This window comes from Epinephelus moara, chromosome 16 (genome assembly GCF_006386435.1).
Source record: "Epinephelus moara isolate mb chromosome 16, YSFRI_EMoa_1.0, whole genome shotgun sequence".
Classification (NCBI taxonomy): domain Eukaryota; kingdom Metazoa; phylum Chordata; class Actinopteri; order Perciformes; family Serranidae; genus Epinephelus; species Epinephelus moara.
In genome coordinates this window covers 35,873,637-35,898,210 of record NC_065521.1, presented here as the reverse complement: position 1 = coordinate 35,898,210, position 24,574 = coordinate 35,873,637, and the positions used below count along the sequence as shown (strand labels likewise).

Here is a 24,574-nt window from a genome sequence, read left to right as displayed (position 1 = left end):
GACTGGGCTATTCATTTTGGTAACTGCAGGTGTTGATGTGATTGTCTCGCAACACAGGAAGTGTTTGGGAGGTAGGTTTTAATTAGCAGGTGTGAGTAAACTCTCCTTCTCTCCTGTTTTCTGTCCCACTTTAGCGTAAACCCACTGCCCCGAATGACCTCAGAGCCCCGAGCAAGACGAAAGACACCCTGCACCCTCACCCACGGGCACCTGGAGGTGAGTTCGACGACTCCCCTCAGATTTTAGTAACCTAATGAGCAACAACAACTGCTGCGGGCGAGGCTGTGAGGGTAGGGAAAGATGGACTGGACACATCAGACTTGGAAAAACACAAGCCAAGCATGTCAATGAAACAGGAGAAATGCATTTGAGTTTGCAGGGCGAGATGGGCAGGCTTGGATTAGCGCTGCCAGGGAATGCATGACTGGCATTCTGGAGCAGCAGAGCGGATTTGACTTGTCGGGAAGCAGGCTGATTGACATTCCCTGGCAAGTGGAAAAGACTTATTTCATTGCCAGTATGAAACAGAATCTTGATCAGATTGTTACATTCCTATCTCAGATCCACGTCCTGCTTAAAGCTGGATATGCCACATCATCCAGTCAAGCAGAGAGCAGAGGTAGGGAGGAGCATGGGCTCTGGGCTCTGGGTTTGGGCGACACACATACAGATATCTTTATTGAATAATTCTTTTTGGAGCATGTTTGCTAAGGAACTGCAGGAAGAGACATGGTAGGCAAGCTGGTTTGAAGGTACTGTTCACAGGAGGAACAGATGTTTTTTCATGGTTCATACTTCCTTACTTTCTGTGGTTGAAGGAGAGTTTGAAATTATTTAGTCCCAAAGAGTTTATAGATGGACTGCAGCAACATTAGTATGATATATTTAAAATCTGTGAAACATGTGAGCTTGTTTGACCTTAATGCAGTTAGGTGCAAATTGAAAGTGTATAATGAGTCCTCACTTCCCTGAATATGTGGTTACTTATTTTTATTACTTCTTGAAAATATCAGATGATAACTGTCAAAACTGAAAGGACACATTGTCATTGTTGATTTTCATGCATGTAGTCTTGGTACAGTGATGATTAGCTCTTTTTGATTGGGTTTAGATAAAAATATATCATTAAAATTTATGTTTAAAGGGGTCCTCTTATGCTAATTTTCAAGTTTATACTTATCTTTTGGGTTTCTGCAAGAATATATTTACATTCTGTAATGTTCCAAAAAACACCATGTTTTCCTCATACTGTCTGTGCTGGAACAACCGTGTTCACCTTCTGTCTGAAACACCCCGTCTCTTTAAGCCCTCCCAAAACAGCCCAGTCGGCTCTGATTGGTCAGAGTTTCAGGGTCTTCCACATCTTGGCCTCTTTGCACCATCATTGCAGAGGCACTTTCTACTGTGAGAAATCACCTTGAAGGCTTCTAAAGACAACCAGACATGTTGCAGTAGGAATATGATCCAAAATCTGGGAGCTATTGAACACTTCAGCAACCAAGATAACGTTAGCATGTTGCTACATGTAGCAGTGTACTCACAGCAGGGAAATGACTGTAACGGAGTATAGTGGCACTTTTTTACCGTGAAAAGTCACCAATTAAAGGTTCTAAACACAACCGGACATGTTCCAGCAGGAATATGATCAGATATTAGGGAGAATTTAATAACATCCGCAAACAAGATTACACATTTTCCTGACATTAGCATGTAGCACTGTTGACTACGTAATATAAACACTTGCAGGGGCTATCTTAGAGAAGATGACAAATATAAACAAATCTGTCACAAGCTGATGTCAGCTTGTCCTGAAAGCAGAAAAAAACAAGACTAAACAGAGTATTCAGTATTCATGTAGTTATGATGGGGTCCCAGTGCACGCTATCGTTAGCATATCATCTCGTCGCATGATCAAACAGAGACATGACATTGGACAACATCAACATACATTTTATAGCAATCATCATTTCATATCTGTGTGACAAAAAATACCAAAGAAAACAAGAAATAATTCATTTAATTTAATTATTTTAATAGTTTCTTTATAGTTAATGTAGAATAAGCATGTAATTTTCTTATATTTTGACTATTTTGCCAAAAAAAAAGGCTTTGTTTGCCTTTTTGAGGGCATAATACCAAATGGCACCATTTTTAATTTAATGAAAGTTAATATTTAATACAGACATATTTCCAGGCTGACAGTCTCTCATAAGGGCCCGTTCTTTGCGAAACACGCTGCTGATGGGCCCAATCTCTGTATGGGCCCCCGCACCTACGCCCCTGGTGTGAAGCCTGAGGTTTTTGCTCACAGGGATTAATGTTATAGAAGTTTACCTCACTATTTGAAGCTTTGGCCACATTTAATATGAATATCCAACACTGTAACATTATGACAGAAAATACAGAACAGCATGAGAGCTCCCCTTTAAGGTATTTACATCAAATGTTTTTGTTGAACATGTTTTGCCACAGGACTCAAGAACAAGTGAGCCAGTTTGAGTTACTGTTAAAAGGCTGATGTTGTGTGGAGTGAGGGAAACGTGAAACACTTCATTTCCTTTTTCCTTTCACACTGTCCTAAATGACTCTCAAGTTTTACTCTCCTTTCCCCTTTGTAAGCCACAGAAACCACAAGTTTGGTTTATATGTGAACACCACTCTGATTTTGCACATCAGCAAGTTGAATGCACGATTCCCACTTTTGTGATTCACATAAACCCTGACAGCTGGCTGAGCCTAACAGTTTAGTTCTGCTCCCATGGAAGTGCTTTTCATTGTGATTGAGGAGATCTGAGGTTCGATTTTTTTCCCCCTGTGTGGACAGTCAGGGACCAGACTTCAGCGATCTGGCAGGTGGACGAGATATGCACGCTCAGCGATATCAGGGTGTTTATCATCTGTCACATACACTGCTGTTCTCAGCAGGAATGTAGTGTTTCCCAAGAGATTACCACCTCTGCGTCAGGTTTTATGGGGTTTCCAGGGGATATTTCTCACGAGTAGTAACATCCTATGATTCTCCACAGATAATAAACTACAGTTTCCATAGTACACGGTTATGAACGGAGATATTTCATATTTTCTGCTCAGTGTCACAGTCGTCCATTCTTTTCTTCATGCTGGATATGCAGCTTTTACAGTTTTAGTTCCCTCTTACACCAAAAAACACTTCATGATGCATCCGAAGCTTTGAAGCTTTGAGTAGTTGCTGCAGAAATGTGCAGATGTTTGTGTTGCTGTTATGAGCAGAGAGGCTGACGATTGAAAGCACGTTTTTGGCAACAAAAGCACCTACAGCGGCCTTCATTATTTAACCAGATGTATCAGTTTCAGTACCAAAGTTTGCTTGTTTGTGAGTGATTGTAATTATCAGTTTCACTCTATGTAATTGGTGCCTTTCAAATAATTTTACATGACTAGTGCACCGCCCATTCAGAACGTGCTGGTTTGGAATGTGCCTATTGCTCTGCTAACAGTATTGCTGCTTGCAACTTTCTCGAGAACCATTCATCCAAACAACTTCACACTTAACACTGCGTAAGGTTGCAGCGATAAACCAGTCTCAAGGTGTACCGTGATATGAAAAGTTAGACAGTTATCGTTAGGGATGGGCGAGTGCACCATCTGTGAATATGGCAAAAAAAAAAAAGTTTTACACCAGGGGGCACGTGGACAAGTTGGTGTACTGATAAAAAATAAATGCCAAGTACAATGGAAACAGATTCTGAGCTGTTACCAGAACCTTGACAAGAGCACAGAGCCGTACTATTAGTCGTTCAAAACTCTCTATTTCCATTATCCTTCCATTGCGCTCCGTTATTAACGTTGATCGTTTTCCTTTGTTTGAGGTTTGACTGGCGTTCTTCTTCTGCAGTGGTGTAATGGCACCTGACTGGAGAATAAGCTCCACCTACTACATGTCTCGATGAACCAACCCCAGTATTCACAGAACGGTAGTGGATGGAAATCACATGCATTTGCAGATTTTCTGAAACTTTGATTAAAATTTGCACTACATTTGGATGGAAACCAAAAAATCCCAGCCCTTAGCTATGCTAGAGCGTACATTCATTCCTTCAATTTCCATAGCAGCTTATCCTACAAGGGGTCGTGGGGTTGCTGGAGCTCTCCCAGCAGACATTAGGCACAATGTGGGGTACACCCTGGACAGGTCACCAGACTATCACAGGGCTGACGCATAGAGACAGACAACCATTCACGCTTACATTCACACCTACAGCCAATTTAGAGTCACCAGTTAACCTGCATGTCTTTGGACTGTGGGAGGAAGCTAGAGTACCCAGAGAAAACCCACACTGACACGGGGAGAACATGCAAACTCCACACAATGCGAACTACTGCACCATCGTGCCACCTAGAGTATACATGTCATTTGCTAACAGCTAGCTATAAGGCTAGTTCCTGGAACAAAAGCCTTTATCTCAGAAGTTACATCACGGATACTTGAAATGTTTGAGTATGTTTGAGTAACATCTCCGGTCTCTCTTTTTTCATCTGTTCTTAAATGTACAGTAGCGAGTGATGGAGAACAACCTGTAGCATGTTGTTTGGCAGTGTAACAGTTAATAGGGGTCCCCTCTCAACACATTACGTAGTGTGTACATAATGCACCACTAATAAATATGTCACGTAGATCTCAAAAGCTCACACTCTGCACTGCACTTCCTTGGGTCCTCAGCCAAGTGTGACGTCGATCGGATAAATGCTTCTTGAGTAAATCGCAGGACTGAGACTCCTTCCTTTTTAAATAGATGCTATGTCCTATCATGTATATGATTTTGGTGTTGAATATGATAACACTCTTTGGTCTTTATTGACCGGCACAAGAAGTATTTGTGTCCTGGCTTTACTGTAAATGTCCAAACATCAATAAGATGGCCTTAAGCTCCTTATTGACTTTCTGCAGTATATGACACAGAGTCACAAATCTCTTTGAATCTACAGTAAAAACAGAGCCGAGTTTGTACAGGCACAGCACAGATTGACTTTGGACTATGCAGACGGTGGATTGACAGCCAACAGTGTCTGCAGAACAAACCTGACATCATTAGTAAGACATGAGGCTGTCGCTGCCAAATGAAATGCAGACATCCCAACTGTGCGGTGACCTCACTTAGTATCTATAAGAACCGCATAACCTCAGATTGTGTCTGTGCACGTTTTCCACCGCAGAACTGCATGTTCAGTGGCCTCAGCAAGGGTTAACACCATGTGAGATTGTTGGAACCAGACTGATGTGCTCATAGGGCGTTCACACTCCCCAGCTGCCAAGGAGAGGGTGGGTGTCTGGCTGCAGTCCTGACATATGCACGCAGTACACTCACTCACCCCTTGTAACACACACAAACACCCACACACACATTTTCTCTTGGATGTTGAGGTGTTTAGAAACTTGTGAAAAGGGAGTTCAGGGCGTTGTTTGGCACATTACAAATGGCCCCTGTAACGATAATGAGGGCTGTTTGGTGAAGTCAGAGTGAGTTTGTGTGTCAAACAGTTGAGTGGTACACTTCCTCCCCTCGTGTACTGCAGATATGACGTCTCCGCAGTCAGCTCTTTTGATGTCGTTGAGCAGCAGGTTGAGAGATAGCCGAGCCGAGCCGCGAATGGTCAGCTGAAACTTCTCCTGTGAAGGACAAACGAAGTGTTGCAACAGGTCACTTCTTTTCCTGTGGAGTCATTGCCCCAGATTCGCTGTCACCAAACACCCTGACCCTGTCACCCTCGCAGCGATGGTCCACACACACACACACCCTACATACACACTCCTTCACCATGTGTCACAGGGCTAATTATCAGGAGTCTGGCTGCTGGAGGATAGGGCGATTCGAATTTCCATTCCTGAGCCACCATTAGGGGCTTGAATTAGAAAACACAGAGGGCTCCTCGTCACATGGCAGACAACAACACGCATCACCACAGCGCAAAGGAAGACGACTACAGAGCTGCATGGACTTGTGATTTTTCTAAAGCGCACTGTAGATGACAACAGGCATCCTGTGGCTGATTTGATTGTAGAAAAGAGGCTTAGGTGGCAGTAATTCCTCAGGAAGAGGGAGGAGGAAAACCTAATTGTTTATAATTGCTCCTGCCATTCAGTGTCATTAAGGAGTTGTTTTTGTTGGAGAAGGCAGCCCACGTAAGTTTCACTCCCCTTTGGTGACATTTCAAAGTCTTCTTGTTTATATTCTGTTACATATTCTGATGTGTGTGTTATCCTGTGTTTGGTGGTTGCAGTTTCGTGAGTGTTTGCATGCAAGTTTAGTCAATAGCCTCAGGGGATTCATAGTGTTGTGTCATTTTGGGCAAAATGGACCTAACAGACAAGAGGGCCTGTGAGGTAAGGCCAGTCACGAAGATGACTAGCTCCAACTCCCTGTGACAAAATACAGGCAGTCAGGCACCAGCAGATCGCCGTCAGACGGCTACAAGCTGGGTTTGGAATTCTGTTATTTCTCCAGCCAACATACGCCTTCTCCTTGCTCCATCTCTCCTCTCTCCCTCTTTCTCTCTCCGTCACTCCTGGTAGGAAACAATTACAGATCTGTTTCTGGACTTGTGTGGGCGGTTTCTTATTAGTCCTGCTCTAAGGATCTGCCCTTCAGTCAGAAGCCCTCTTTCCAGCTTTCACAAACTCCTCTCCTTCTCCACTGACTCTGCCCGTTCCTTTTCTCTTTCTCCAGATAACTCCCAGCCCGGCCAGGATCAGGGAGCAGGTGTCCCGGAGCAGTTCACTGGCCTCCTGCACGGATCCTCCCCTGTCTTCGACTGCCGCGAGGAGCCCTTCAGGCTTCCAGGTGTCCCGCCACCCAACCAGGGCCAGCCAGAATCAAGAAAACCCGCCAAAGTGAAAGAGGAAGTAGCAGCAGCTGCACCGCCACCGAGCCGTCCCAGTATGGCCGCCATCCTGACAGACTGTGATCCAAAAGCAATTTATGCAACTGTGAACAAGGAGCCAAGGGACTTAGGGGCCGGGGCAGCGTCTGCCGTTAGGATGCGCCCTCCAGGGGACCTGAAGCTGGCACGCAGCCTCTCCAAGTCTGACTCAGACTTGCTCGTGTCGCCCCCTAGTGAGGAGGACGGAGGATTGGGAAACCGTAGCGAGTCTGTTTCTAACTGTAGCACTGGCAAGAAGAGGCTTGAGAAATCTCCCTCTTTCACCTCAGAATGGGACGAGGTAAGTGTTTGGTCTCACCCTGTTTCACACATAGAGATCTGTTAGTGTGTGTACTATCAATTCTGTAGACTACAGGTCAAGATTGACGAATGTTTAAGGTTTTTAAAGGTGTTTTATATGTTTAAATGCAACAGTTTCTTCAGTATTTATTACCAAGATGTTTCATCAACATATAGAAAAAAAATGGATAAAACTTTTCTAAAAGAAGTTGTAAAAAAAAAATTGACATCAGGAAGAAACCAAATAGCCAAAACACATGTAAAAATATATTGACACTGAATTTAATGAGTGTAGTGTCTAAAAATGCGTTATAAGAAGCCATAGGAAGCAAACCATTAAAGGGATAGTTCGGATCTTTTGACATAAGGTTGTATCAGGTACTTATCCGTAATCATTGCATTACCTACAGTAGATGTCAGTTGGCACACTGCATGTTTGGAGAAGCAGGCAGGAGTACCACCACAAAAGTTAAGTAACGTACTGCTGTGGATGTGGGTCAGCAACAAAACATATTTTAGCCACCTAAAGTGTGAGCTATAATATATTTCTACAGCTTTACCCTACTGTCAAACAGCGATTTTTGACAGGAAACTGAAGCCGTTATATTTCAAAGCCAGAGTCCATTGAGAAAAACAGTCATTTAACATTGCTGAACACAGGAGCTGCTGGTCTGTTGCTGCCTCAGTCAGGTATTTTATTTGTGTTACTATGAAACTTTTGCATTTAAAAGGGTTAGTTTGGATTCACCAAAGTCACACAATGACACAAACAACTAACTGAGTGAGGCAGCAGTACACCAGCAGCTCCTGTGATCAGTGAGCCAAAATTACAGCTTTTGTCAATGGAGTCTGGTGGCTCTGACGAGAGCACAGATGGGGAACTGAAGCAGTTAACAGCTTCCCATCTGAAGAGGCTGTCTGAGGGAAAGGTGAAGTAGGGTTATGTACCTCATACAACTCTACTCCAAAAAAATTTGAACTATCCCTTTAATATTGGGTGGAAGACCTGCATCATAGAGCGCTGTTACCCAAAAACAAATGTTTAACCTCTTACTTGAACAGTAGATTTTGAGCATCAGTCAATCAAATATATTCAAGTTGTATGAACACTTTGTGTCTTGTGCACAATGGGTTCCCTTTTTTACAAAGCCTGACTTGTTGGGTCTGGGTCAGCCTGTGCTTGTGCTGCAGTCACAAGACAATCGTCCACAGCTACAAAACTGATTAAATGAAAACCTCAGTATCAAATGTTAACAATTGTGTTGACTGTGGTGAACCTGCACAAAGACTCTGTTCCCGTTCTGTCAACTCAAAGCCCACCTGTTGTCTTGAGGGGGATGCTGAGCAATTTCAGCTCTGCCTTGTTTTGAACACAAACCTTCAGCAAACACAATAACTGTGATGGAAAAGCTGTTTGTACACCTAAATAGCACAGTTCATTTCTCAAGAAGTTAAATTTGCTGTTTATGTTGCACCCAAAACGTGTTGCATTATTCCACTCTGAGTATTCTCCTCAGCCTTAAATTGGTGTATCTTCATTTTCTCAATCCCATCTTGCGTTTGTTATCACGGGGGATATTCTTAACTAAATATACCCTCCATTCAGCACTTTAATGCTTTGTCTGGGACGTAGATAAAGAGCTGAGTCGAGCCGAGAGAGAGGAGATTAGAGGAGACAAGAAGATGGGGATAAAACGGCTGAGGAGCTGAGAGAGTAAGACAAGAGGCAGAGATTTGGAAATTGAGATTCAGAAAGAACATACAAGCTGCAGATCTGTCTCCCTTCAGCTCCCGTCTACTTCTCTTGCAGAGGTTTCAGAAAGTAACCTGAGTCTCTGTAGAGACAGCCCATCATGCAAACAAACACAACACACCAAACGCACCACTGAACAAGTGTGGGATTGCTCCGAGACGAAAAAGTTTTCTCAAAATTCCCTATTTGTCTTAGTTTGTTAGACTGCTTGAGATACACAAGAAGCATCACTTGTATCATCATATTTTTTACCGTTATATTGATATATATGGACTGTGAGATTGGAGTGTTGTGTAACAGTGAATGAGCAGAAGTATATACAGTCAGTCTGAGCAGTTAGTACAGATTCCTCTTTATGCTCTTTCACCATTTTCTTACAACAATCCTCTTATTGTTAGCAGGATTAATGATATCCTCCAAGCCTCTCAATTAAGTGCTAGCATAAGCTACCCACTAATGTCTCAGTAATATTCCCTGACATCGTTTGTATTCTACTGTCGAGAACACGCATCTCTTTTACAACTTTCCTACACTGCTGCAGCTCAGTGCAGCCTGATCCACGAGAGATGTCTTACACGTTGCATTTACAATGCCAGAACAGCCAGAGCAAATCATGGGCTCAGATAGCACCGCTGATGCCTCCTCTCCACGGTGAGGAGATCGTATTGCTGCCTAGTGTTCCTTTACACGACCCTATCAGAACAGCCCCAGTGAGCTGAGATAATGGCGGCTCTGAGGTCGATATCTTGGCTGCTCTGGGCAGCAGTTGGTACACGGGTGGTCAGAGTTGTTCACTTCTTTGATCGCCTCAGTAACTTCTCAGGCAGGCAGAGAGGGTCTGGTTTGTGGATGTTGTCTTCCTGTGTGGGGAAATTGATTAGAATACAAAATATCTCTGCAAAGCTCTGATAGGCTGTTGACAAGCACCACTGATGCAATTATTAGACTGTGGTGTGCTGAGTTTTTCTGGCTTTAAAAAGGACAGTTCACCTCCAAATCAAAAACACATATTTTATCTCTTACCTGTTATTCATCAATCTAGATTGTTGTGGTGTAAGATGCCAAGTATTAGAGATACAATGGTACTAGATGGCGCTCAGCTTGTGGTGCTCAAAAAGTACATTTAAAAAAGTCAACATCAATGTCTCCTTTCAGAAATCATGACCCATTTACTTAAGATAATCCACAGACCTTGTTGTGAGCAGTTTCATGTAGGAACTATTTTCTTTCTACCAAACTACACCCACCAAGCGTATCACTGCACAGAAGGAAGCATGCATCTACTGCTAGCTCACCTAGCACCACAGAGCTAGCTAACGTTACAGGTCGTCAGAGGAGGATGCCATTAATGCTTACATCTCGAGCTGTCACTGCCACGAGCCTCTCATCTCATCACCTTGGCAACACCTGAGGGTTCACCTAATACCTGGGATAATGATTGCTGCCCTGTAATATTCTAATGCAATGGATACATTATTCACTACTCCAGTAACTAGGACGACCCTTAGATACGACCTAGCAACCGGAGATATTGCTTGTCCACTCAGCCCATAGAATCCTTTGGCCCAGCTATTAGCCAGAAAGCTATAACATACATATAACATTGCATAGAGTCTACCATCAGTAAATATAATACAACAATATGTTTAACAACAAGACAAGCTAGCTATCCAGCCATGTCACGAACAAACTATACGCCATATGTAATGTCGGCCGCACCCTGAAGTAGGCTAGCGAGTTAGTAGCGTGTCTCCCTGTTGTGGTGTTCAGAGGATGAGGCACTGACGGACTACTCTCAGTGTTGTAAATTAATTGTAAACAGATTACAAATTCTGATACTATTATGCAGCTGGCGCATTTATTTAGAACTGTGAACAGACAGTTTCACCAGAGCTACTTAGTAGATGTCCATTATCACTTCCTAACGGACATCTTGCAGCCAATCAGAATTGAGTATTTACCCAGACCATGGCATAAAATGTCTTAAATCAATGTTTTAAAAGTCTTATTTTGTTTACAGGGGGAATGCTCAGAGTAGTTGATCCACGTCTGCTAGCTAGCTTCAATAAAAATTGGCCAGTTAACCAAGATTTTGCAGTATGGCCAAAGCAGATACAAAGCAATGCATACAAGATGAGTGTATTTCTAATTTTCTGTTTTTTAAACTCAACACGATGGAGTCAGGCAGGCAGTGAAAACCCACAGGCAGAGTAAGAGTAAGAAACACAAAGTTGCCCAGGCAGCTGTCAGCAAACACCTGGAGTCCATAACCCTTACTAACTGATATCACTTGATGTTTTTTTTTTCTTAAAGTTTGGTATTGTGAAATTGGTCTTGAATTTCATTCCAAGTGGCATAAAAAAAAAAACCTGAAGATGCACGCTTCCTACTGCGTGGTGATGTGGTTGGCGGATGTAGTTAAAAAAAGAAAAAGAAAATAGTCCCTACATGAAACTGCTCACAACAAGGTCTCTGGATTATCTTGAGTAACCTGATCGTAATTTCTAAAAAGAGACATTGCTGTTGAGATTGCGAAATGTATTTTTTGGTGCTTTGGGCACCACAATCCAAGTGCCTTCCAGTTTTAAAATATTGGATAGAAGGCAGCCGATATCTCCGACATTCAGCAGCTCACACCAAAAACAATCTAAACTGATAAATAGCACTACAGGTAAGAGGGAAAATATGCATTTATGATTTTGGGGTGAACTGTCCCTTTAAGACTCTCTTTATGTTTTGTCTGGCCCGGTCTGAACTGTGTTTGGGGCTACACAGCAAAACCTGAATTATGTATTATTGTTGCAGCATTTTGGACTGTCGTATAATTTTTATGACCTCCTCACTAGTAATTATTGTTGGATCTTTTCTCTAATGAGCTCATTTAATTGTCTCTACTGTGAAAGTGCAACTTTATTATATATTTCAGTGACATGCAGCTATAAACTGTGCCAGATGTTGTGTTTATGTCACTGCAGTTGTGTTCCTACTGATTTCAGGGGGACAGCTGACACACTAGCCCAGAGCAAGGAGGCTGTAGTTGAAGTGGAAGTCTTTGTGGGGCATTTATGCACGATGGCAAAGTGACCCAATGTTTGCTCTGTCTGGAAATACTCCAGTCAACACTCGCATGGAGATGGGCCAGTATACGAGGCCTCTTCCAGGAGCTCGTCAAAGTTCAAAACACTTTTTTAGCCTGAAGGCAAAGCACAACACCTTGGCAGCATGACTCATTCGTTCTTGTCTACAGTCAGTGTAACCTTGTCTTTGGGATTTTATAGGTGTGAGCACCAGAAGGAAGGTTCTCGGCTCGAGCTGCTTTAGCACTGCCAGACGTTCGCAAACATAAACAACATAATTCCAGTTTATTGTTTTGTCAAAAGCTGCCAAGTACACACTCACTTGTAATTGGAGGTAGTATTTGACTAAAGTTACTAACAAAAACCGACCTTCAGCCCCTCTCTGTATGCAGTCTGTGAATTCCAAAGTAAAGAGTTTACCTCCATTATAGTGTGCAGCACAAATCAATACCATAGATTGACTTGTGTGCTCATTTTATTGGATAACTCGGACAGGCTGATATATCAGCTGATATTAGCTCATTGCAGATATATCTGCATCAGTGTAAATGTCAGCCGATAAATAAAGAAAATGAGGAACAGAAATGCCAAAGATTTGTTGTGAAACAGTTACTGAGCTTCTTTGTCAGCTGTAAGATGTTCTGCACAGTACATTTCTTAGTCACAATTGTTGAAATAGATAGGGAAAAAAATAGTTATTTATGTTATAGCTTGTAATATCTTATGATATCAATATTAGGGCTGAGTGATATGGAGAAAATCAAACATAACAATATTTTTGACCAAATACCTCGATATCAATATTGCAGCAACATTTCAGGGTTGACTGTTGGTGCTTTCATAAAATATTTATACTTTTTTTTTTTTTGAAAGTTTTGATGAATAATCTTTAGTTATTTGGACAACAGATAACAAATGTGATAGATATAATAACAGAACAGCTAGAAGACTCTGGTAAGTGCGTCCTGTCCTGTCTTAAAAAACAGGAAAAGACGACACTAAAATATTACAGAATCTAAAATCTAAGAATCACCAGAGGATCCACGATACAATATTACCACGATACTTAGGGCATGATACAATATTATTGCGATTTTAAATACGTTAAGATATGCTACTTATTGAGATAAAATATATTGAAATTTATTACCTTTTTTTAACTGTAAAGTATGTCCCCAAAGGAAAACTTTGTCAACATCTGTTTAATCTAATAAACAAGGTATTTTCATTGGTGATTCAATAAAGATATACAGAGTATTAATAAAAACACACAGAAGCAGTAAGGACAAAAAGACAACCCCACCCACCCATCAACTTAGGAACAAACACAGAAAGCCTGAAAATTTGATAGATAAATAAATAAATTAGAATAAAAATATATGTATAAAAAAATTTAAAAAAAGGGAAAAATGATGACGAATTAATTTTGTGTGACATACTGTAAGTAGGGGAGTATAGTATGTTTCCTTACAATTATTCAACCAATGGCAACCAGCCGTTTAAACATTGTTGAAAAAGTTTTAAATGTTAAATCCCAGAAATGAAATAGTTTCAGACAAATATCGTGAAACTGTGTGCTGTATCGCTTTATATCCCAAACCCCTCATATCTAGTCTCATATCACGATATCAATATAATATCAATATATTGCCCAGACCTAATCATAGTCACATCGGCCTTTAAAATCCAGTATGGGTCCGGTTATAGTATTAATGTAAAGTTTTGACCTCTTTGTTTTATGTTTGTGTGACACTTTGGGCTACAACTAAGTGTTATACACAGGCATGTATACTTTTAATTATTGATTTCTTATTTATTACTCTTTAATTTTGTAATTAATTATGTAGTTACCAGATGCCACACATTATAGCCCAGCCAATTCTGGACACTGATGTCAGTATTTGAGAGCATAAACACATAAACAGTCTTGATGCAGATTTGTTTTAAAGAATTGTGACAAAGATACATATTAAGAAAGTCATTTTACAGCTGAAGAATCAACGTGTCGGTGCTCTCTGGTGGACAAACTGTGTGATGGTGATCCTTGTTTTACCTCAAACCTTATTAGTCACTTCTGTACTACAAATCCTTGTTAGTTATCAGCTGACATATACACTGATACCATATATGAGCAATAAGCTAATATTGGCCTGGTTGGTGTATCGATCTGGCTCTGTCACAAACAAAACAAATTCCAATCAAAATAACCAAAACCTTGAGTTGGGTTTTATTTTGATATTTATTATTTATGACTTATTGCTTGTTTTCAAAGTCCAAAGTTTACTTGTAATGCTCTAATGAAGACACAGAGGAGAGTATTGACACTCCTGAGACTTCGCTGTCCCTGTGCAGAACATTGTGGTCCAGTCGGGTAATGAGGTCAGTAAAAAGGGAACATTTTGTTTGCTTGAATCTTTTAATTCCCCCCATTCAAACTTTCTGGTCAGAGGCAGGGCAATGTACAGTCTAATTATCCAGTTTAACGAACACCTCACCTCCTCAGACTGTGGCGGAGGGATGTGGTCTCAGAGAGCGTGACAGGATTAAGGCAGGCATGACATTACTTGGTTATTGGAGATTGCTGCTCCTCCCCTGATGCCCTCAGCGGTAGTGCAGTGTGGCTCTTCTGTTGTCTTCTCTTGGTACGTCTGCACAGTGTACACCGAACTGGAGAATTGATCTGGTTGTTAAAGAAAAAAGGCTGCAGAGGTGGAAACAAAACGTACCGCTGTCCTCTTGCTCAAGCTTGCCCTCCCATATGGTGGGAGAACAGGTTGTGTTATTGGCTACTAACCGAAGACGAGATCTTAGCAGTGGGAAGCTCATACACCTCAGGCAATGGCCTCATTTACTGAATGCTCCATCTTAGTGTTTCCAGCTTCAGGTTCATCTAAATGCCTAAAAGCTTATTTGAAATCCTAAAGTAGGCTGTTGGCAAAGAGCATCACAGTTCTTCCTTAATTATGCATTCATACCATGGACTGAATTTTATTTACTCTCCACAGTGTCGGCCACAAAATGAAATTGTTTGGGATGAAACTAGCAGTGGAGTTGACCTTGGAAATGTATGATTTTGCTCTGGCTGTCAGCGCAGAATAAAACATGTTTCTCCTCCAGAGGAGCCTGTTAACCCTGAATCCTGCCTCTGATGGAGCTCCTGCACTGTATGTGTGGGCTGCTGCCATGCTCCCTGATGTCCGTGTGTTGACTACATGTGTGTGAGGCAGCCTGTCAGCTCGACCAGTAGCTCCACATTCACACAATGCAGCTAGAATGAATTCGTACTGTACAAAATGTAAGCCGCACTGCCTTAAAAAGGATGCAATGAAGAAGCAGGTTGCAGCATTAACTCAACCTTTCCTAATATCAATGATTGCTTGATTCTTTCTACACTATTTCCCAAATGAAATCAGGCGTTTTGGATTCAGTTGATAGCAACGAGATGCTTATTACAAGCCTTGGTTGGCGGTCTGCTAGTATTACTTTTGAAAAGGCAATTTATTTTGTCCAATTTCGGAGCTTTAGTTAATGTTAATGAACTCGGAGGCCTGTTTCTTCTCACTTGAATAGTGATTCAGATGCCTGGGAGTTCTGCGCTGAAAGCAAAAGGCAAGCGCCCGGGATCTTTCTTCTCCCTCTTCCTTTCAGGGAATAAGCCTGCATTTGCTTGAAATGGAAATATTCACACTGCCGATATAAAGTGCATAGCAAATGAGAGGAGTGTGTGGTGGGATGTAGTTAAAGTTTGATTGGGCGTAACCTAGCCTGCACTCTCTTTAATGATGTTGGGAGTGTCCCCTGAAAAAAGAAAAAGTCCCTTCTCTCTCTCTCTGCCCTCTCCTTGGCCCATGTTGCTCCATCGACAGTTTTTCTATACTGTTGCTCTCTCTGAGGTGCCGGCCATCTTGCCGTCACGACTGGCTGCTCTGTGTGACAGCATTTGGCCGAGAGGTCCCAGGACATTACCAAACCCACCCCTTAGGCATACACACAAAAAACATCTTCTTCTTATAATCTGGTTTGCTAAATATTCCCGTTCTCACACCCTCCTTCCTTTTCTTCCTCTATCTGTCTACCACCCTCCTTTTCTTCACATGAGCTACACACACTCTGCCTCTGGTTTCAAGACAAGGAGATTTGACTTGCATGAGGTCTTGGCCTATGCATCTCTCCATTTAAGGAGCTCCGAGTGTGTGTGTGTGTGTGTGTGTTTTGTGCTCTACGTGCAGGGGTGTGTGCTGGTGTGTAAAGCGCATGCTAATGCGGGTTGGTCTTGGTCCTCGGGATCAGACTGAAGATGACAATCCAGGGGGCACATTGTGTGGGCCAGCAGACTGAGCTCCACAGATGGGAGGAGAGAAAGGGAGACAGAGCGCCGTAGACAGAGACAGAAGGAGAGGGCCGCCGTCCACGGCCTCATTTCACTTTTAACTTCATTCTCGATTCGTACTCCACAGATCCAGTAGCCGCTATGAAACCAGCTTTTGTGAGTATTGATTCCCTTACAGGCAGCAGCTCCACTGGAGGCTCATTAATCTTGTCTACCTGCCATGAATGAATTGAATGGGAAAATAATTGATGCTTTCTAGCACTTCTTTGGATATTATATTTCTTGTAAAGCCTGTTCGATTGGTATGCGCTGATTTCTAAATACAGCACAATGGAGCGGGGAAAAGCTCAAACCTCTCCCTTACATTGTCCTTCTACTTTTGAGCGTGTTCTTTAAAAAGTTAATCCTCTGTGGCATTTTAAAATCTGCGGGCAATTCATGCAGCATCTCTTTGTTCTTTTTGTCCCCCGTCTCGTGTTGCTGTGTTCATGAACTCATCGTGGATTTGGTGCAGCTTTTGTTTTCTGCGAGGAGAGAAGTGGCCTTGCCGTTTGTTACGGGGAAGTCTCGTGTGTTTGACCTGCTGAGATCAAACCAAACCGTGGGTGTGTGTGTGTCACGGCCCGGTGCAACCAGCAGGGGAAATCTATTCTTTAATCCCCACCAGGGGGAGAACACAGGAGAGCCACAGGGGGCAGAGACATGCAGCCACTACTGAGTGGTCCTTGAGTTTAGTCATTGGAGAGAAGGGGTCTGTTCTAACTGCTACAAAGGATTTCACTTTATTGGAAGATACATATTAGGGAGGCACGGAAAATTAGTTTAAAATAACAGTTTGTCTGACAGCTGATACCGATATTTTTGTTGTTGTTGTTTCTTTTGTTTTCATTTCTATTCATTCCCTCTATTGTGTCGGGGAAACAAAGAAATCTATATAAAAAAAAAAAATACTTGAACTGTTATGAAGTCTTAATTCGAAGAAGAATGAGCAGGTTTAAAACCTTTACTATAACCTTCTTCCACATGAAAAACATCTTTAAAAAATAATAATAACTGCATTCAAAAGCCTTTTTACTGTAAATACTGTATCATAATTCCCTCTTTAGTATCTATTTTTTATTGTGTTTTTTTAATTGAAAACATGAACAAATTTCTCCTTTAACAACTGTATTTTTTCAAGTTTCTCGCTGACACTACATTTTACAAAATTACATTTGAGCACATCATGATAACGTTATAATTTACCCTAACCCAATACTCATTTTTACTGAATAAAGCTTAAATGCATCTTGATCTAACTATTCCACCTCCGTTAGCTGTTAGTCACAGCCACCAGCTGCTAGCAGCTAACATTAATTGGCGCTCCTTCTTCCAATCTCAACACAGATTTGTTGTCCACACATAAAAAAATAGGGTGCGCCTCCTGATGCGTAGTCAGGATAGTGAGTTTTTTGCGTCCTTTTCTCCCATAGGCACCCTGGGGAAGATCTCTATTGGTCCCAAACAGGTTTTAGGATGCTGTTAGCTGTTAGCTGTTGAGCCCTGCTTTTTAGCCTGCACTAAATTGACATATCACAACAGAAAAACATCAGCTGTTGCCACTGGTGAATGTCATGTTATTTGCTGGTAGGCCGATGACAGTCAACAAGGCAAAAATCGGCCAATACAGATGTACAGCCAATAAGTAGGTGCCTGATATAGTTTCTGACGAAGAACTAAATAAGACTAAGACTAGAGCTTGAACACATTGTAATGTAACTCTATGCAACCTCTGTTAGCTGTTAGCTCTGGCTACTGGCCGCTAACACAGTGTAGCATTATCAGGGGAAAAAATACGGTGCATTCCATGACGTGTCGATAGTGAGTTTATTGCGTCCTTTTTTCCCCAAAAGCTTCTTGTGGGAGATCTGTGTTCTTCCCAAAAATGTTTGCTTTTTGTGAAGCTGTTCGCTGGAGCTCTGTTTTTTAGCTCGTGCAAAACTGATGAGACACGACAGAAAAACATTGGTCACTGCCATCGGTGAATGTCGTTATACTTGCAGATGACTGATGGCAGTCAACAAGGAGAGTATCGGCCCGTACCGATGTTCAGAAGATGAATCCCTAATACATACACATATTTCTACATCCTTTGGGGATGAGTTTGCAAAGTTCTTGAAGTTGTGTTGAAGGGACATTGTGCTTAAAAACACAGGCATGACATTGTGCTATTTCCGGAGGATGTTGATGGGACTGCTGACAGCGCTTTGTCCCACTGTGGCATTGAGGTGCTGGCACCTGCTTTAGACGGTGGTGCGTTTGTGTTCCGTTCGCTAATCCATAGTTTTCCATCCAACCCTTGTTTTGATGCCAGCTTGCCAATTTGAGGCCGGTGGTCCGGGCACACTCTCTGCAGCAGCCTTTTATTTCACCCTCAACAAGCTCTGCCAGTCGTCCTTTAGCTCCCTCACCCCCCTCCTCCGTACTCTCTTTGAGCTTTGGTTGCGTATTGTTCGAGATTCTCAAGGCTGATAATGAAAGAACACTTTATGTTTTGAAATCACAGTAAAACAGCAGCCAAGTTATTCTGCTCAGTCATCCTAGAGCAGCGGGCCTGCTGTGAGAAGCATGATAAATGGGTTCATGTGTCTTTAATCTCCTGACCATCTCCCGTCACCGCTGCCTCTTCAGCTGTTGACCTCCACCTTGCCGCTGACTTCTGACCTTCCTCATTGTACCTCCCTGCTCATGCCGAGTCCCCCTCACAATGGACGCCTCTCCATTTCAGGTTCTCTCTATTGATTCGATCCCGCAGCACAAAAACACATTCGTCTCCCTCCCCTCTATTAATTCTCTCATGACACCGAGCTTCTCAGTCCCCAACCATGAAATTCAGAGGCTTTTTCTTGTTGTGGATGTGTTTTACCTTGAGGAAATCACTGGGCCGTGTCCCCTGATAAGGATATATTTACCCAGCTCCAACAGTACATCACACCTGCCTTTCACGGTAGCTGCTCCTAAATCTCATTGGAGCAGCTAGTGTTCCCTTTTCTATTATACTGGACGAGTGAAGCCGGTACATTGAGAAAGTATGCAGCTGCATTTTTGTTCTTGAATCTATACTTGTGTTTAAAGGAAAAAGCTTGGTGCACTGACCTTACCTGCAGTGTGAGTGTGTTTAAAATGCAACCACTCATCCTCATTTGTTTCCTCTTAAACACTGCAGCCCCAGTCATTCAGAGAGGCACCCCGAGGTCGCTGCAGATGCGACAGTGGTGTGGGGACAGAATATTACAACCTCTGCTTCACTGTTGAAAAGAACACAGCCATGTCCTGTCCCCTGCGAGCTAAAGAAATAACCTAGGCAGTTGAATTGCATGTCAGAGCTCCTTATTGCCCCCCTTCTGCTCATTGCCGAGAAGCGATGCCGCTGACAGGAGCATTATCCTCCCTTCAGTACAGACCTCGGCCACTTTATGAGACGAGAGCACTGCCCCCCGTCCTCATTATCACAGGAGCTACAACAGCTCTGTGCGTGTGTGATTTTACATATTGGACCCCTGATTAATACCAGTGTTCATCAGCAGCTTTCTAATTGCCTTTGTCCTGCTGAGGCTTAATAATTTAGGTTATTATGGGAGCAACGTACGCATGCTGCACCTGCTCAGCCCCACACAGCAGACAGACACAGTTAGCAGCTAGCTGGTGAATGTAGTGGAGCATTTAGCAGCTAAAAAGACAGATATTAATATTAGGAGTTGGTGGAGACCAAAAACAGAGCAAAAAGAGAGTGAATATTAGACTTACATTCATCAGGCAGCCAGAAACACAAGTCTAAAAGAATGATGACGTTGCTTCATAACTGCTGGATGTGTAAATAAGCAAGTTACAACAAGTTCGCCATATCAGCTGATGCCTACCATACTCCAGAAGAGTGTGGAGAGAGAAAAAAAACACCACCGCAGCTGTCCTCTTTGCAAGTGGGCGCTGGCATCAGACGCACATTTCTTTACGCTGGTCGACAAGCGGTTCTGCTCCCAGCTGTTGTCTCCGTCACCCGGCTTGACACATTCGCTCACGGCTCACGCAGAAAATAGACCAGACGCCGAAACGATCGCTGCAGGGTGCGAGCCGGTCACGGTCCGGTGCTTCGAGGCTATTCGCAGCGCTTCCGCGGGCGGTGTGGTCACGGGTCAGAGAGGGGGGGCGAGCGAGAGGTCCGCGGTCGTTTATAACGTAATGTTATAGATAATTGTTTTATGTGTTTTAATGTGTAGGTATGTAAATGTTTTCAAAGACGTTTATGTTGAAATAAAAATACCTACAGGTAGTTATGTTTCATATACAAGTATGTTTCCTTGTATTAGTTTGCCCTCTTGTGGACATAATGCGAAAAAAAAAAAATTCGTTATTTTTAGAAGGAATATTCGAACGTCGTTTTTGAGCAATTTTGACAGCCCTAGTGGAAACGGAAAAAATGCATACCGAACTGAACTGTACTGCTCGGTGGAAACAGGGTTGAAGACAAACTGTATTTACATACAAACTTTACATTTTGGATTTTGGCACCTCTGCTCGCTACCAGCCTCCGATGGTTAGCTGCGCTTTTTCAGTGGGACAAGACTGTGGGAATGAGAGGCAGACTGTTTCAAAAGTTAAGATTACTCAATAAAAGACGTGGAATCAAACACCAGCTCTTGTTCACTCCACAACTCCACCAGTTGCTCCTCCTTTTCCACAGTCCACAGAACCAAGACTTGATCACATTCTAGCATGTCACCTATTTCACAAGGACACCAGCTGCTCAGCGTCAGCCATTATTCCTCAAATATCAAAGCCAAGCCTCCTTTGTCATCCAGTTCTTTATCTTACATCTATCAGGTTTTAAGACAGTGAGAGTATCCTGGCTGTAGAAAAACTCAAACTACATGATACACTTACTTTATGTGATTATGATCATCTTCAGTTTTTCGGTTGACCTTCTCAAAAGTACGTGGAGAATATTTTCTGTTTGGTTAAGCAAGATAAAACCCCTGACGCATCATGCAGAGACACTCTCATACATTCTGTAGCCACCTATTTTTTGCTGACTCATCCGGGTCTCTGCTCAGGTAGGAGAGGTGCTGCCAATTCACCATCAACACTCCTGCTTAATGACTGATGTAGGGAGCATGTGGTTCTGATAGATGGAGGTTGTGTCTCAAGCTTGTGTGACTAATCTACCATCTGGTCAATATGCTGTATTATAATCAACATTATGAAGAAGTGAAATGCAGCAGATGGATAACTAAAATAATGTGGTCCACCCTCTGACCTTCGTCTCACACCTCTCCTTTCCTTCACTCCTGACTAGACTCTAGAAATGAGGTATTTTTTTCTCTGAGGTGCTGAAGATTAATGTTGAATATAAAATAACAGAGAAGGCAGCGTGAGAGTGATATTTTCTACTGCATACTGCAGTGCAGAGTGTGATCATCAGGCTCCACGATGGCTGATGGATTCTCCCACTGAATCGTCAATGATTTAAAGGAACAGTTCACCCCAAAATCAGAAATTCATGTGTTTTCCCTGTAGTGCTGTTTATCAGTCGATATTGTTTTGGTTTGAGTTGCAGTGTTGGAGATATCAGCTGTAGAGATGTCTGGCCTCTCTCCACTATAGTAGAACTAGATGGCACTCGGCTTGTGGTGCTCAAAGTGCCAAAAATGCATTTTAAAAGCACAACAGCAATGTCTCTTTTCGGAAATCATGAACCGGTTACTCAAAATAATCCACAGACCTTGTTGTGTAGTTTATGTAGGAACTATTTTCTTTCTACCAAACTACATCTGCCAACTGTATCACTGCGCAAAAGGAAGTGTGCATCTTAGAGTGTATGAATAATGGATGTAGCCACTGTGATGTCACCTATTGGTTTGTGGACTGCCCTTTTGAAGCCTTGAGTTCGGCATATCAGAAGTCACCATCTTGGGTTTTTGGAGTTAGAAGTGACCATATTCGGAAAAGATGGTGGAACTGACTGAACTGATGACTGCTATGAAGTTGGGCATTTTAACATGGGCTGACTGGGCATTGACTGGCTTCTGGAGCCAGCCTCAAGTGGACATTCAAGGAACTGAAGTTTTTAGCACCTCCACATTTGCCTAATTGTTCTACCCTGGACCTTGCTGTTACTGTGCATCTACTGCTAGCTCACCTAGCACCACTGAGCTAGCTAATGTTACAGCTCAGCTGAGAGATTAATGCTCACATCTCGTGCTGTGACAAACACAAGCGTCTCGTCCATGAGTAGATGCACGCCTACTTCTGCATGGTGATACGGTTGGCAGGTATAACTTAGTAGAAGGAAAATAGTTCCTTCATGAAACTGCTCACAAGAAGGTCTGTGGATTATCTTGAGTATCTGGGTCATGATTTCTGGAAAGAGACATTGCTGTTGAGCTTTTCAGAGGTAGTTTTTGGTGCTTTAAGCACCACAAGCCAAGTGCCATCTAATTCTATTAGACTGGAGAGAAGGCAGACATCTCTACAGCTGATATCTCCAACACTCGCAGTTCACACCAAAACCCCATCCCTTTACAAACACATTGCTCATGCAGTAGACATGCACATTTTTCCACTTCAAAGTGTTCCAGTTACATTCAGTTTACTGTTTTCTGTACCAGCTGTGTAGGGGATCTTTGTATAAAACAGTATGATTAAAATCCACTTGCCAGAGAATATGTGGCATGGTGTAGGTAGGTGTATAAAAAAGGGCAAAACCGAACCCTCAGTTTTCTCTTAGCAGACACCGACGAACTCTCCTACCACAATACCACGAAGATCTAATTCTGCTGAGAGCGTAAGACGTCCATCTTCATATAAATATCTCCTGGTCCTTTTTGGGGGGGCTTGGCTCTGTCCTGTTTCGGGGCACTCTTTGTAGAGGTAGAGGGGACCCTTTTCGGTTTTCATGAACCCTTTCAGAATGATATAATCTCAGTGATTATTCATTTCTTCTTCTAAGCAAGTCTCGCAGCTCTAATTCAGTTTTAACTCTCCAGTCTGGCAGCAGCACATTTAAACGAATGCATCATTCTTCAAAGTTAAATTTCTATCTCTGACATTCCTCTTTCAATTAGAAGCCATTTCACTACTAAACATCCACGTATGGATACAGATGATGATGAGAACCTAACAAATGTTCCCTTTTTTCTCCCGATGGCGCTTTATTGCCTCGTATAATTATACTAATGGGGACATATAACCTGTCTCGGGGCTTTTAGAGCAGCAGCCCGGACAATCTCTTCACATGAAATATTTTCCAAAAAAGCCAGAATGAAGATCACTCAGTTTAATAAAAAGAGAGTGACAGCACCTGACTCGTGCGACAGCACCGTCAGTCTCTACCTATTCATTTTCTGTGCTTCACATGTTCATGCATACAGTGGATTTAAAATGGGGGGGTATGTTTCTGTGCTGTGACAGGTGTAATATTGTAGCTCGGTGGCCCTCTGCTGCCTCGGTGCCCTAATGAATGCATTTCAGGGAATATGTCTGAATGTGTATGAGGCATGGGTATCTGTGACTTTGCTTGGGGAAAACACTGTAGTAGTGATCACATGCATTCTGTAGAAATGCATGAAATTACTGCAAGAAAAGATGGGAATCTGGGTGTCTTTCCTGTTTTTAGTTATTACCCTTTCCTCTCTGGCTTTCTGTGAATTTGTGCTTATGATTAAGTTGCTTTAAAGCAACTGACAAGTGTTAGGGAAGCAGACACAGGTATTGTACAAACAGATGAAAAGCATAAATCACTTGACATTGTTTCTGTATCTTTTCCTTAAACTTGCACACTTCTTCTCTCAGCTCAATTGCCTTAAAACTTCTGCTTTGTGATCATTTACATCAGATTGTCAGACGCAGCCGTCTGTGTAAATCAGTATTGTTTTGGCTGCAGGCAGCAGATGAGAAGCAGCTACCTGAAACCAAGAGCCAATAGACACGACTGCAACGCCGAGGCCATAAATGAGATATAAAGGCAATCAACCGTGGCACAGCTGCTTACGATGCCCTTCAAAACCTTTATTTATGCGTCTCCATAAAACCACTGTGACTGACTTCTCTCTCGCTAAAGGCACCCTTAGTGCTGTCATATGCTTTTGCGGGGTGACTGTAACATTTGGTGGTTTAATGTTTAAGGCATGGGGGCATTTCTTTGTATTTTTGCTGCTGGTGAGAGGTGGAGGCTAAACTACG

The 24,574-nt window shown here is 42.5% G+C and overlaps 2 protein-coding genes across 11 annotated transcripts in view; one reads left to right on the top strand and one right to left on the bottom strand.

Moving 5' to 3' along the window:
* camta1a (calmodulin binding transcription activator 1a) overlaps positions 1–24,574 on the bottom strand; it is a 929,980-nt gene that overhangs the window by 791,465 nt on the left and 113,941 nt on the right. The gene's annotated exons all lie outside the window — the stretch shown is intronic.
* The window catches only part of LOC126402390 (ankyrin repeat and SAM domain-containing protein 1A-like), a 102,095-nt gene that overhangs the window by 43,044 nt on the left and 34,477 nt on the right, over positions 1–24,574 (top strand). For 6 of the 10 annotated variants that reach the window (XM_050064300.1, XM_050064297.1, XM_050064299.1 and 3 more), the window contains 3 exons: positions 135–216; positions 6,705–7,198; positions 23,121–23,177. In XM_050064300.1, the coding sequence (XP_049920257.1) occupies positions 135–216; positions 6,705–7,198; positions 23,121–23,177 (633 nt within the window). The remainder of the gene's footprint in view (positions 1–134; positions 217–6,704; positions 7,199–23,120; positions 23,178–24,574) is intronic. The other 4 variants (XM_050064301.1, XM_050064302.1, XM_050064304.1 and 1 more) reach the window with 2 other exon arrangements.